General features: G+C 39.8%; 1 protein-coding gene across 1 annotated transcript in view; it reads right to left on the bottom strand.

Moving 5' to 3' along the window:
- Positions 1 to 9765, bottom strand: part of GFRA2 (GDNF family receptor alpha 2) — a 32148-nt gene extending 22383 nt beyond the window's left edge. The window contains exon 1 of the mRNA XM_075207164.1: positions 8814 to 9765. Coding sequence (XP_075063265.1) covers positions 8814 to 8868 — 55 coding nt within the window. The 5' untranslated portion in view covers positions 8869 to 9765. The remainder of the gene's footprint in view (positions 1 to 8813) is intronic.
- Between the last annotated feature and the right edge of the window lie 3636 nt (positions 9766 to 13401).

The following is a 13401-nucleotide window of genomic DNA, read 5'->3' as shown; positions in this document are numbered from 1 at the left end:
GGATCATATAGTCACCTAAGCACTTTGGGGGGGCTCGTTCTAACTCAACTCTAAATCCCAGTGTATAGATAAAACTACCCTGTATCTGTGTGCTGCATGCAGAAACAGCCAGCATTTTCACTGCAAAATAAATAAATGCCTGTGCACCCCTTGCATTGCAACATGGTTTCTCCGGGAGTTAAATTGCTCCTTCTTTTAACTGTTGCTTCTAACAGTAAATGAGGCCCTTCAACTCATTGCAATCTGGCTGGACCAATATCCAGTGTAGGGCACTAAACCTCATGTGTGAAACGCTTCTTTCCCTATAGATTGTAGAGCAGGGAGGTCCCTCTTACCTCTTTGTCTGTTAATACCCAGTCTTGTTTTATTAGTGTGTTTGTTCCCAATTGTAAAGTGCTACAGTATGCTAGAGTTACATAAATAAATGATAATAATAATAATGATAAAAGACCATTATAATAGCAGCCTCTTTTTAATGCTGTTGGACTGCATACAAGGAGTCCTGCATGGTCTCATGATGTCTGGCTTGAAATTGTGTCACTGGATGTCTTTTTCTGTCTCTTCTAACACTTGTCATCATCAACATTTATTTATATAGCGCCAGCAGATTCCGTAGCGCTGTACAATTGGGATCATATATTCTTTATTTTATACAGATGATACAAAGTGAAAATTGGACCATAAAGATCAAAGTATTGGTAGCAAAAATGACATTTGCAGAGCTATCCCAGATTTAGATAATACAAGGATACAATTTAAAATTCTGATTCTTATTTATAAATTCATTCACATTGCTGCATCCGTGCATCTATTCCCTATTTATGTTTCCCATCCTACCTATGCACCTCAGTCTGCCAATGACCTAAGCCTATCATCCTCCCTTATTACCAACGCCAACTTTAGCGAGCAAGACTTTTAAAATTGTAAGCATGGCCTGAAAATACATCTCTTCAGGGACGCATATCACATTTCCTAAATATCCTTGTATCATAGCCCTTATTTTAGTAGATAACATCATACTCTATCATCTTCTCATGCCTTATCTTTACTTTGCATGGCCTCATCACCTTCACTTTCCATTATTTGTTAGTCAATGACGCTTCTGTTGTTAACAATAAAAAATATTGTTTCCTCCACAACAGGGTCGTAACACTCAATCACAAATTTGGTCAGGTGGGTCAGTGGAGCCGGTCCACCCACTCCAACAGCCGGTGCGTGCGCATGGGCTGGCACATGTGCAGTGAAGCCCCATTTAGGACAGGGATTCATTAAACAGGACCTTTCATAGCGGAAGGACCAGCAATGCCACATAGGTTATTCCAGCGGTTTTGCCACTTCTTCTCAATAATGCTGATAACGGTGGCATAGGGTGTATGGATCAATGTTTTTGTATGAGACCAGATGTCCACAAAATTTCCAATTGGTGTTCAGTGACTCCTTACAGTGACCAAGGTACAGTATTCAGGAGTGCATTGTTTTCTTCACAGAGGGACTAATATTTTATTTCCAAAAAATCAAAGTTATCCCTTGTGAATATATAAAAGAACAAAACATTTTTCATGTAACTAATGAATATTTGTTCTTGGGTTTGGCTGGATATGATTGTCCTTGTTATTTAAAACAGTCTCAGTAATGTATTGGTTCCCAGGGAATCAGGCTGCCTACAAAAATGGCTGCCTCAAGGTGATGGGCACACCTAAAATAACCTGAGATTTTACATTTACAAAATGTAATTATAACATAAAATACCAGAAAGTGTACAATCCATAGCTTTATTTATCTGAACATAATGACACTAGAGAAAATGTCTCGCATGTTTGAGGTGGTACGTGCTGTGCTGAAACTGGAACATGGTTGAGCCAAGGGCCAAGAGTACAAAACACTTGACCTAGATAACAACAGTGATGGCAAAAGGAATATTTTTATAACAATACTTAAGCAAGAATAAAAAAACAATATGGTCTTCTGGATATGAGATATAATGTTTTTGGCCGGTCATAGGGCATAAAGATAGTGATGATCCAACAGAATCTGGCATTAGACTAAGGGATATTCTAGAGCAAAGTTTCTGTGTTGTGTAACCGTCACCTACACACAGTGGAGGCAGCCATTTTATATTGACATCAGGCTAATCATCATCATCATCATCATTTATTTATTTATATAGCGCCACTAATTACACAGCGCTGTACAGAGAACTCACTCACAACAGTCCCTGCCCCATTGGAGCTTACAGTCTAAATTCCCTAATATAGACACACACTCACACACAGACAGACAGGGAGACAGACAAAGAGGGAGAGACTAGGGTTAATTTTGATAGCAGCCAATTAACCTACCAGTATGTTTTTGGAGTGTGGGAGGAAACCAGAGCACCCGGAGGAAACCCACGCAAACACAGGGAGAACATACAAACTCCACACAGATAAGGCCATGGTTGGGAATTGAACTCCTGACCCTAGTGCTGGGAGGCAGAAGTGCTAACCACTACGCCACTGTGCTGCCCACTATGAGATTACAGCTTCATGCCTCAGTGATGTTGCCAGTGGCCGGTGAATTGATAGGCTGAATAGTGGTCCAGCCCACAAAATGGCTGCCTCCCCTGTGTGAAGGCGACATGGACTCTTCCATGCTCTCAGCATTTTTCCTCTCTTGTGACATCAGTCAGCTGCTTTTCCTCTACTTTCTCCTGGCTTTGTGCCTATTGTGCACGTCTTGGCTCGTAAAGCTGTTCTTTTGTGAACTGTATCAGGGACGTTCCTTCATAATGATCTATTCACAATTGCCTAAGTGCCAAAACAGAGGTTTCTTTATACATCTAAGATAATTGACAATTAATCTTCAACAAGCAGGACCCTGAAGATTTCCACTATTTTGTTGGTGACACAGGCTGGTTCCTCCACACAAAATGCCTAGGAGGTGGCATTAACTATCATTTTCATTGGGATAGCCCGGGCACAACTTGGGTGCTACTTCACAGGTCCCAATCTTCATTCTTCATTTCCTATCCCCCACAGCCCAGTGGAAATCAGGAAGAGGCCAGCACCGGTCTTGTAATTTCTAGGAAGGGGGGTGGATGCTGGTCTCTGCCCCTGTAGACTCAGCTCTGTGCTGATTATAGTTAGCGCAGGGAAAGACATGGGGGGGGTGACAGGAGATAGGGGAGAGGGCAGGGTGTTTAGTATATAATTTAGGGACATTGCTGTGGTTGGTGTAGTATGTAGGGCATTGGTATGGGCTTGACACTGTGGAAGCTATTTGCTATCATTTGGGTATTATCTCTTGTGGTTTCCCATCAATAAGGTTTCTTGCCCATTGATAAATCAGCTGCTATGCCACTTGACTTCCTATGCAAAATAGAGGTAATCAGATATACAGACAATTTAAAAAAGAAAAATTCACCAGAATTTCAGTTCCCCATTTTGCGCATCATAATACTTAATGCAGAAAAAAACAATGTATGTTTAGCTTCATTCCATTCAAGTCTTCAATGCCCATACTACTTCCTTATGCAAGGTAAGAGCAGAAATACCTATTTATACACATGCAATGTATTAAATCCCACATGCAATGAACTATCAGCACCTGAACATGCTCGCCAGTTTTGGCACTTCGAAAACTTGGCAGCGCTAATTGGACTCCTGTTCTCTGCCAGCCAATCCACAACTATGGGAAATTGCTTGTGATTGGCTGGTGGCAAATCTGCGTCCCAAGGACTCCATGCTGTAATAATTTAGTGGCGGGTAGCAATTATGTCCATACACAATGTTTTTCATCTGTATTCTTTTTACCCCCATATACTACAACGGATCAAGAATGAAGAAAGAAAAAAAAAATATGACAGATCAATAATAAACAGTTTATGTTAATAAAGTGGTAACAATAATTGTGTGTTTATTTTATTTTTAGTATTTTGGTGGCAAAGTTGTTGCGTGAGCATAAAATAGTATATGACTATAAAAACAAGCTAATTGGGAAGGAATTCAATGAGATGACATATGGGCAGCACGGTGGCGTAGTGGTTAGCACTTCTGCCTTACAGAACTGGGGTCATGAGTTCAATTCCCGACCATGGCCTTATCTGTGAGGAGTTTGTATGTTCTCCCTGTGTTTGCGTGGGTTTCCTCCAGGCGCTCCAGTTTCCTCCCACACTCCAAAAACATACTGGTAGGTTAATTGGCTGCTAACAAATTGACCCTAGTCTGTGTCTGTGTGGGTGTGTGTGTGTTAGGAAATTTAGACTGTAAGCCTCAATGGGGCATGGACTGATGTGAGTGAGTTCTCTGTACAGTGCTGCGGAATTAGTGGCGCTATATAAATAAATGGTGATGATGACGATGACAGCCCAAACATATTTGTTTAATCCTACCAACAGTTCCCCAAAGTGTCAGAATGGAAGGTTCTAATTATCACCCCTGGAGCCTGTCTAACAGCTAATTCACCTGGCACTGATGGCTTTAGGCACATAGGAGCTTTTTGTTTGTCGAGAACACAGACCAATGAGCAGGGGCAGGGGGGCCGCTCAGTCTTACCACTATTAGGGCCGGGGGGTAGGCCGGACGCCCCCCGTATTCAATATAGCCTGTTTTCACCGCCGGCCGCATCTCATGACACGGGATGCGGGCGTGTCAGCACAGGCGGCTGCATCTCATGACACGTGATGCAGCCACGTCATCAATGACGCGGCCGCATCGCGTGTCATGTGATGCGGCCGCCTGTGCGTCCACCGGGCTGACATCTCCCAGCCCGCGCCTGCCAATGAGTGTTCTCTACAGCTTCCAATCTTGTTGACTATCTTCCAAGGGCCAGGAGCCCAGGAGCCCATGTCATCATACCTTTGCTGTTCTAATACTATGGAGAAGTGGGTTTAAAATTAAAGGTGAAACCAACAAAAAAAAGCGCAAGAAAGATCCTAAGTTAAAATATCACCGTAGAATAAATTAATACTTATTAAAATATATTCAAATCACAACAAACAACATGTATATATAAATAGGTTAATCCCACTCTGGGGCTTGTATAAAAAGATAGAACTCTATTCTACAGAATTTGATGCCAACTTGCCATTTGGATTGATTAATTTACAAGAGATTTCAAGGTCCGATTGGATCCCACCACTTCCTTTACACAAATCCTTTTATATACCAGCCCAGAGTGGGGTAAGACTTTTACAACAGAGAGAGAATGATTTCTATTTCAGAAAACGGACTCTGTATGTAGCTCTAGGAGACGGAGCCCAGTCCGTCTATAGGACTATATGAGTCAGATGTAATATTGATGATCTATATCTCTCTTTTGCCCTCAAGCTTTCTAAAATATTTGAATAATTGTGACTAATATGGGTTTATGAATAATATAAAGGTGCGGTTTATAAGTCACAACAGCTTTGTGGATTGCAATAGACACAATTGTGTCTTGGATTGTGGATTGATTCTGTGATCTCATGTGAAACGAACTCTTGATCACGCTATATAACATTAAATACAAGATAACTTTTTTCCTATAATTGCACTATAGGTGATTTTTTTTATAGAATTTGTGACTATTATTGATCTGGATCAAGGGTTGTATGGAGTCAGATTACTTTTAACCTATTTATGTATACGTGTTGTTTGTTGTGATTTGAATAACGTTTAATAAGTATGAATTTATTCTACGGTGATATTGTAACTTAGGATCTTTCTTGCACCTCTTTTGTTGGTTTCTTTTGTAATTTTCCTCTCTTTTGAAATTGCTACACAACAACTTCCTAAATTAATCAGCAAACCTGATCCTTTTCTAAGTATACTTATTGGTTATTTAAATCTGTTTTTTATTAATATATTATTTACATATACCATTGACTGTGAAGTCAATGCCGGGTTTTCTTTGCCGATTGTGGGTTTAGAAATATAGAAATTTTAATATTAAAGGTGTTGGGGTGGACATCTGCTTTTGAAAAAAACATATCATTTTTTCTATCACCAATACTGTAAAAGTAGACCCGTGATCCATTTAAAAAATATATGATATAATAGGAATGTTTTACAGTATTAACCATAAGGGTTGCAATAGGCAGAAGAGGGAAAACATTTCATATCTATTTCAAAATCAGATCATCAGACTATTCAACATATTTTATGATCTGTGATGGGTTTACGTGTATATATTGGCAGCTATTGGTAAGAGAACTTAACAAAAATATCATGTCCACATTTCTTTTTTATAGACGACTCCTCTCCCCTGTTCAGTTTACTTCAGTTAGTGATTACACTGCGCTCATTATCAGCTTTGCATAGACAAGCAATAGGTCAAAGGGTCAGTAAGAGGATAATTGCAGTGGATGTAAGGGTCCTGTACTGGTAAATCGTTCTATACATGTGGTCTTGGTGCACTCAATATATCCTGAGTGCGATTTAGTATTCCCTTACACTGCTGATGGTTTCATAGCATTGGAAACCTTAATTTACCTAGGATTGCAGCTCCTGGATTATCAGCATGATAGGGAATAGTTTTCCATGATGGTTTTACAGTGCTCAGCACATTATAGGAACCTAGGGAGGCTTATCAACTAAGCAACAGTTATGCCAGAGGGGTATCCCAGTTACTCTTTTATATGAGTCTATACTTCAACACTATATGGTAGAACAGTATTGGAGTACAATCATCACTCCAGGGAAGAGCTTTCTAGGAGAGAGCACTAACAGTAGCCGGAGAGTATGGTGGATTACATCGCAGACCTGCAGAAGGATACTATGTTCATATTATTTACACTTCAGACACACCCAGTGCATGATGACTGTCTCTTATTATTACAACCATAGTGTACAAATATTGCACAGAAGCAGATTGTGATAAGTATTAATAATCAGAGGAATATAACATATTGTAATATTGTGATGCAGGACATAGAATGTTGAGCTATACAGAGATAGAAGCGCTGTATATAGGAATGTAGATCTCTTTCCATTAGAAACACACTGCAGCCTCTTCAGCCTGGCTGCTATCTGTCACCATGCAGGTGCAGTGCTTGGGGTTGCATTATGTGAACCCTGCTTTTTACTGATAATGTTTGATATTTTCTTATACATACAGATGTTCATGTGACAGACACAAACACACACACACACACACACACACACACACACACACATGTATATTCATGTCTTTAAAACTTTTCTGCCCTCCATCCCTCCACCTGTTTACTTTATATAGCTACCAAGGAAAATCATTACTTTTTCCAATGAGATTTTATGTCTAACATATGCAATCTTTCGATAGATAGATAGATAGATAGATAGATAGATAGATAGATAGATAGATATGAGATATATAGATGGATAGATATGTGTAGATAGATATGAGAGAGAGATGAGAGATAGATAGATTTGAGAAAGACATATGAGAGTGAAATGGATTAGATATGAGAGAGGGAGATACGAGAGATTGATAGGAGAGAGATATGAGATAGATAGATATGAGATATATAGATCAATAGATAGATAGGTAGATATGAGAGAGAGAGAGAGATACTAGATAGATATGAGATAGATAGATGTGCAAAATATAGATAGATAGAAACATAGATAGATAGAACACATATTTGGTATTCAATTTCATTAGAAAACAGTTTAAATTGGAAACGTGCCATCCAAGAATTGAAGTAAAGCAAGGTTTGTATTCATAATATTTTAAACACAATATAAACTGACAATGGTGATATTGGATAAATCAGATATTAATGTAAAAAAGACTGAGGGCATTTTCAGCAGCTTTTCTTGCCTGACGGTGCATTTATTTGTATTAGAGTCTGTCTAGAATACTACAAACAAATATATTTGATAATTCGGGTTAAATGTATAACCTATTCTGAGCCCACACCTTCCGTTTCAGAGCCTCTGGGGTTAAAATGAACCTAATTGTGACCTCAGAGTATGTCATTTGACATTCCCCAAGCACATTCGGATAATCTCAAGTCCCCCAGATATTCTAACAATGTGTACACTTCTCCCTGTTTAATGGCAATCAAACTTTATGCAGTGCGGCACACATAGATCTCTGTGTGTTATATATATTGTATAACATTGTGCACTAGAAATATAAACACATACCTAAAATACCTGGTATAGTTTAAATCTATTATTGTGTATAATAGATGATAATATTTCATAAACAGTTCTTAGGTTCACTTTGAAAAGCCTGGCATTTTTTTTTTTCTCATTACATTCAATGGGTCTGGTAAGAACTAGCAGTTTGCTTCCACTACAAAGTTATAAAGATGCACACATTAAAACATAGATTTTCATAATCACCTAAACATATCTATGCAGCCCCTAGCCCATATGTACCAGAGACACAGACATATATATATATATATATATATATATATATATATATATATATATACATATAAAGTGCACATCTATAGACACTTGTGCTGTGTTGTACAGACACATAGATCATCATGCTATACACAAAGTTATACTGAAGATGTGATATGTATTTATATAAGGAATTCTAGTTATATAGCTATATATGATGAATAAGTGACTGAGATCATCACAGCATATACATTTCTATAATTTTCACATAGAAGGGCTGTTCTAAACACACACTGATGTGCAGAGGTATTAGATACACACAGGCTTAAGGATCATTTATATTGTTGCAAGGACCCACACATGTAATATATCCAGTCACTAAGATATCTATGCTCAGCATGGAGAAAGTGCTACATAAATTCTCTGTATAACATCTATTCTAATGTTGGGGTATTGTTTCTTTTCAACACAGCAAATCACATTTTAGGTCCAGAACTGTATATTGGGACTCACCTAAGAAAAGGAGACTGTAGGGAAAGTGTAAGATCAGCATCTTCATGTTTTCCATGTACCAGATACTATCCAGAGGAACTCTGATCCCCCAAATCCTAACGTTTCTCCAGCTCCCTCTTTAGTTTTCCCTCTATGTGCTAGATCTTCTTTCATACATCCTTCACAGAGCAAAACAGCTGATCACAGGAAATCCAAGAGAGAGAGAGAGAGAGAGAGAGAGAGATGCTGAGCGTAGAGATTTGGTTCTTGAATTAAGAGGGAGAGGAATAGAGGAAGAGTTTGTGGATGTGTGATGGAGACCAAGTCCAGAGGTGCTTATCAGAAGAGAGGAGTGTGAAAGAGGAGAGAGGAGGGGAAGTAGATGTGAGAGGGGAGTCACAAGAGAGAAGAGCTTATAAAGGGTGGACAAGTAGCTGTGATGCTGGGAGAGGAAAAGTGCTGAAGAGCAGATGTTATAAGAGGGAGACAGGGAGAGATACTTAAGAGAAGAGGTTATAGTGGGCAAGTGACAATAAACCAGAGAGTGAAGAGATACTGAAGAGAAGAGGCTATAAAGGGGGCGTTTTGGTGATGTACGAAGAAGAAATGCACAGAAAAGAAGAAGTTAAAAGGAGACGACAAGTTAAAGTGATGCAGGGAGAGGAAGGTACTGGAAAAAAAGAGGTTATAAGGTGGGAGATAATTTACATTAGTGAAGGAAGAAGGATGTACTGAAGAGAAGAGGTTATAAAGGGGAGATAAGTTACATTACAATAACGAAGGGAGAGGGAGGTACTGAAGAGAAGAGGTTATAAGGGGGAGATAAGTTACATTACTGTAATGAAGGGAGAAGGAGGTACTGAAGTGAAGAGGTTATAAGGGGGAGATAAGTTACTGTAATGAAGAGAGAGGGAGGTATTGAAGAGAAGAGGTTTTAAGGGGGACAAAAGTTACAGTGATGTAGATAGAGGGAGGTACTGAAGAGTTGAGGTTATAAGGGGGACATAAGTTACAGTGATGAAGGGAGAGGGAGGTACTGAAGTGAAGAGTTTATAAGGGGGAGATAAGTTACTGTAATGAAGCGAGGTAGGTACTGAAGACAAGAGGTTTTAAGGGGGACATAATTTACAGTGATGAAGGGAGAGGGAGGTAGTGAATAGAAGAAGGGGGAGATAAGTTACAATGATGAAGGGAGAGGGAGGTACTGAAGAGAAGAGGTTGTAAGGGGGACATAAGTTACAGTGATGAAGGGAGAGGGAGGTACTGAAGAGAATAGGTTATAAAGGGAAGATAAGTTACAGTAATGAAGGGAGAGGGAGGAACTGAAGAGAAGAGGTTATAAGCGGGACATAAGATACAGTGATTAAGGGAGATAGAGGTACTGGAAAGAAGAGGTTATCGGAGGAAAATAAGTTACAGTGATGAATGGAGAGGGAGGTACTGAAGAGAAGACGTTATAAGTAGAGATGCTCATGCTTAGTTCCCCGCGAACCAAACACACCCGAACTTAGCATATCGGAGTACCGAGCCGAGCCGGCTTTGTACTTTCGCGCTTTTTTCGGAATTGAAAATGAGGCAAAATGTCATTGTTACGTCATCAAAACTCGGATCTCGTGAGTTTTGAAATCTATAAGTACCGCCCTCCACAGCGATCTAGTGCCACTATACTGAGGGACACAGAAGGGGTAGTACAGTCTGTAAGCAGTTGGGCAGCAACATAGATAGAATAGAAAGAGGAGGGGGTAGCAGTGTTCAACAAAGTCTACAGTGACATTCAGGAGAGCTCCATTGCTAATTGTCATTGCTGAAATACAAATCCTAGGGCTAGTATGCTTGTCTTCTGAATTTGCAGTCACAATGTTATATAGGTTACACACAAAGAGGAGAGCTCCATTGCTGAAATACAAACACTAGGCCTGGCAGGTTTTTCTTCTGAATTTGCAGTCAAATTGTACGGTGTTATATAGGTTACACACAAAGAGTAGTGCTCCATTGCTAAGTGTCATTGCTGAAATACAAATACTCGGCCTGGCAGGCTTTTCTTCTGAATTTGCAGTCAAATTGTACGGTGTTATATAAGTTACACACAAAGAAAAGAGCTCCATTGCTAATTGTCATTGCTGAAATAGAAATGATAGGGATGGCTGGCTTTGTCTAAATCTGCAGTTACATTTTACTGTACCATAGCTAACTGAGAAACAGGAGAGGTGGCAGGGTTCAGTGCTGAAACAGAAATTGTAATAATAGGGCTGTTAGTGTTCTTAAAAGTCTCCAGTGACATTCTACTGTGCCATAGCTCATACAGAAACAGGAGGGATGACATTGTTGCTGTCACTCTCCAGTCATGATGATACTAATCCCTCTACCTCATGTGCTAAAGCCTATGTTCAAGTTTATAGTGGTTTTATGTCAGGGAAACAAAAATGTAAATAAAAAGTTTGTACCTTTTTAAAGAAAAAAAAAAACCTCTCTAAAAAAAGGTGAAAGCTTACTGTAGAAAAACATAAAATTGCCAAGATGCCGTTCTACCCAAAATATTACCAAACATACCAGCATCAGGTAGCTCCCTTCTCTTAGCTAGATTTCAACACCTGCAGTCTACACTGTCATCATATTCACCCTCATCATTGTGTACATGTTCCTCAAACAATACTAATTCGTCCCCACTGGAATCCACCATCACAGTACTTTGGTGTACTTTGATGTAATTGCCGATAATGGCCTTCCTCATGGAATTTGTAGTTCATTTTATGGCAGAGCTGTCATGATTTTTGGGCAATTTTTTTAGGCCAGCCCAAATGTCAAAATGTTGTGCTGACTCATCTGCATCACCTAGGTATCTTGGGAAAACGTAGTTTTTTCCTAGAAGCAGTTGCCAGAGAAACTGAAGTAGGAGACGTCGTTGTGTCATGTACCACTTGAGCTGTCAGCCTGCTGACCAGGAGCTCATTGCATCTCTTGTGATCTGGGACAGTGGGAAATAAAGACTTAGCTCTTAAACCTAGGATCAAGCACAGTTGGCAAAATGTAGTGATCCAATTTCAAGATCTTGATAACTCTTGGATCCTGGCAAAGCGAATTAAGTACTTAATCAACAATTACAATATAGTTAGCGGAATTTAATTTGTTTCATTTCCTCCTTCAATTTCTCTAGCTGCTTCTCAAAAAGTCTGATTAGGGCAATCACTTGACTCAAGCTAACAGTGTCTGCACTCTCTTCACAGGTGACTACTTCGCTGGACTAAAGTACATTTACCCTCAAATTCTATTCTTCTTGCAGCTGCTGCATTCTATTACATGCTGTTGCACAATCCCAAAAATGACCCTAAATATTTTGAGACACAGACAGCATCTCCTACATGTCATTGTCATTTTTTAAAAAGTTCTGTACCACCAAGTTCATTGTGTGAGCAAAACAGGGAATGTGATGGAATCCCCACCGCTGTAATGCTCTAACAATATTGGTGGCGTTATCAGAAATCACATATCCTCAGGTGAGTCCAAGCAGGATAAGCCATGTTGCAATGACATCCCTTAGTTTTTCAAACAGGTTGTCAGCAGTATTACCTCTGAGCTGCGCCTTGTCTCGCCTCTGATAACCACCTCTCACTCCCACCTTCAAGACTTCTCCCATGCTGCTCCCCACTTACCTACCACGCTCAATCAGACTTTCCCACAGCCTTCAAATCTTTAGATGCTGTTTGAAAACTCATCTCTTTTTTAGAGATAGGTTGCACCCTCACAACTATCCCAAACTCCACTCTGAGCCACACTTGCTCCTCTTGTTTCAGCTGTGCCCTCTTCCCTTTAGAATGTAAGCTCTCTAATGAGCAGGGTCCTCCATACCCTTTGTTTTCATGTCTCCATTCATTTTGTCTGCCTTGTCTGTTCTTGTTTTACGTATGTCTTGTTTTATGAATGTCCTTGTCTTCCCTACTGTACAGCGCTGTGGAGCACTGTGGTGCCTTAGAAATCTACGATAATAATAATAATGATAAGAAGAAGAAGAATTATAATAATAATATTATGCCTCTTAGTGAAGCAGATGATACACAGAGTAGCCTGCCTCAGAACAAAGTGACGTACTTGGGTACATGCTGCTGCTGTTCCTGCTGGTGAATGCGAATCACCATCCCAGTGGGCTGTCACAGTCATATAATTTTTAGTTTTCCCAGTTCCGCTTGTCCACATATCTGTGTGTACAGTGGGTAGAATGTCATTTTGTAGCCCAATAATTATATTTTTCCGAACCTTCTGGTAGAGGTGAGGAATAGCTTTTTTCGTAAAATGGTGTCGTGATGGAATTTGGTAACGGGGACACAAGACCTCAAGTAACTGTCTAAAACCAGCTGCTTTAATAGTGGATATTGGACGCAGATCTAAGACTAGCATAGTCGACATGGCGTCTGTGATCCATTTTGCAACTGGGTGACAGCTTTCAATCTTGCAAAGGATTGTTTAACAGTCAATTGTTGTAAACTACTAGTAGTCTTCTATTTGGTCTGCTTGTGGGTTGAAGATCCACCCCCAGCAGCAGGAGCAGCTGCAGTGGGCCTAACGTTCAAGGATTCTTCTGAGGAGTCCTGGATAGGGGAGGAGTTATCTCACC

Source organism: Mixophyes fleayi, chromosome 4, assembly GCF_038048845.1.
Source record: "Mixophyes fleayi isolate aMixFle1 chromosome 4, aMixFle1.hap1, whole genome shotgun sequence".
Taxonomy (NCBI): domain Eukaryota; kingdom Metazoa; phylum Chordata; class Amphibia; order Anura; family Limnodynastidae; genus Mixophyes; species Mixophyes fleayi.
The sequence above is the reverse complement of the archived record's forward strand: the minus strand, read 5'-3'. Positions and strand labels throughout refer to the sequence as shown.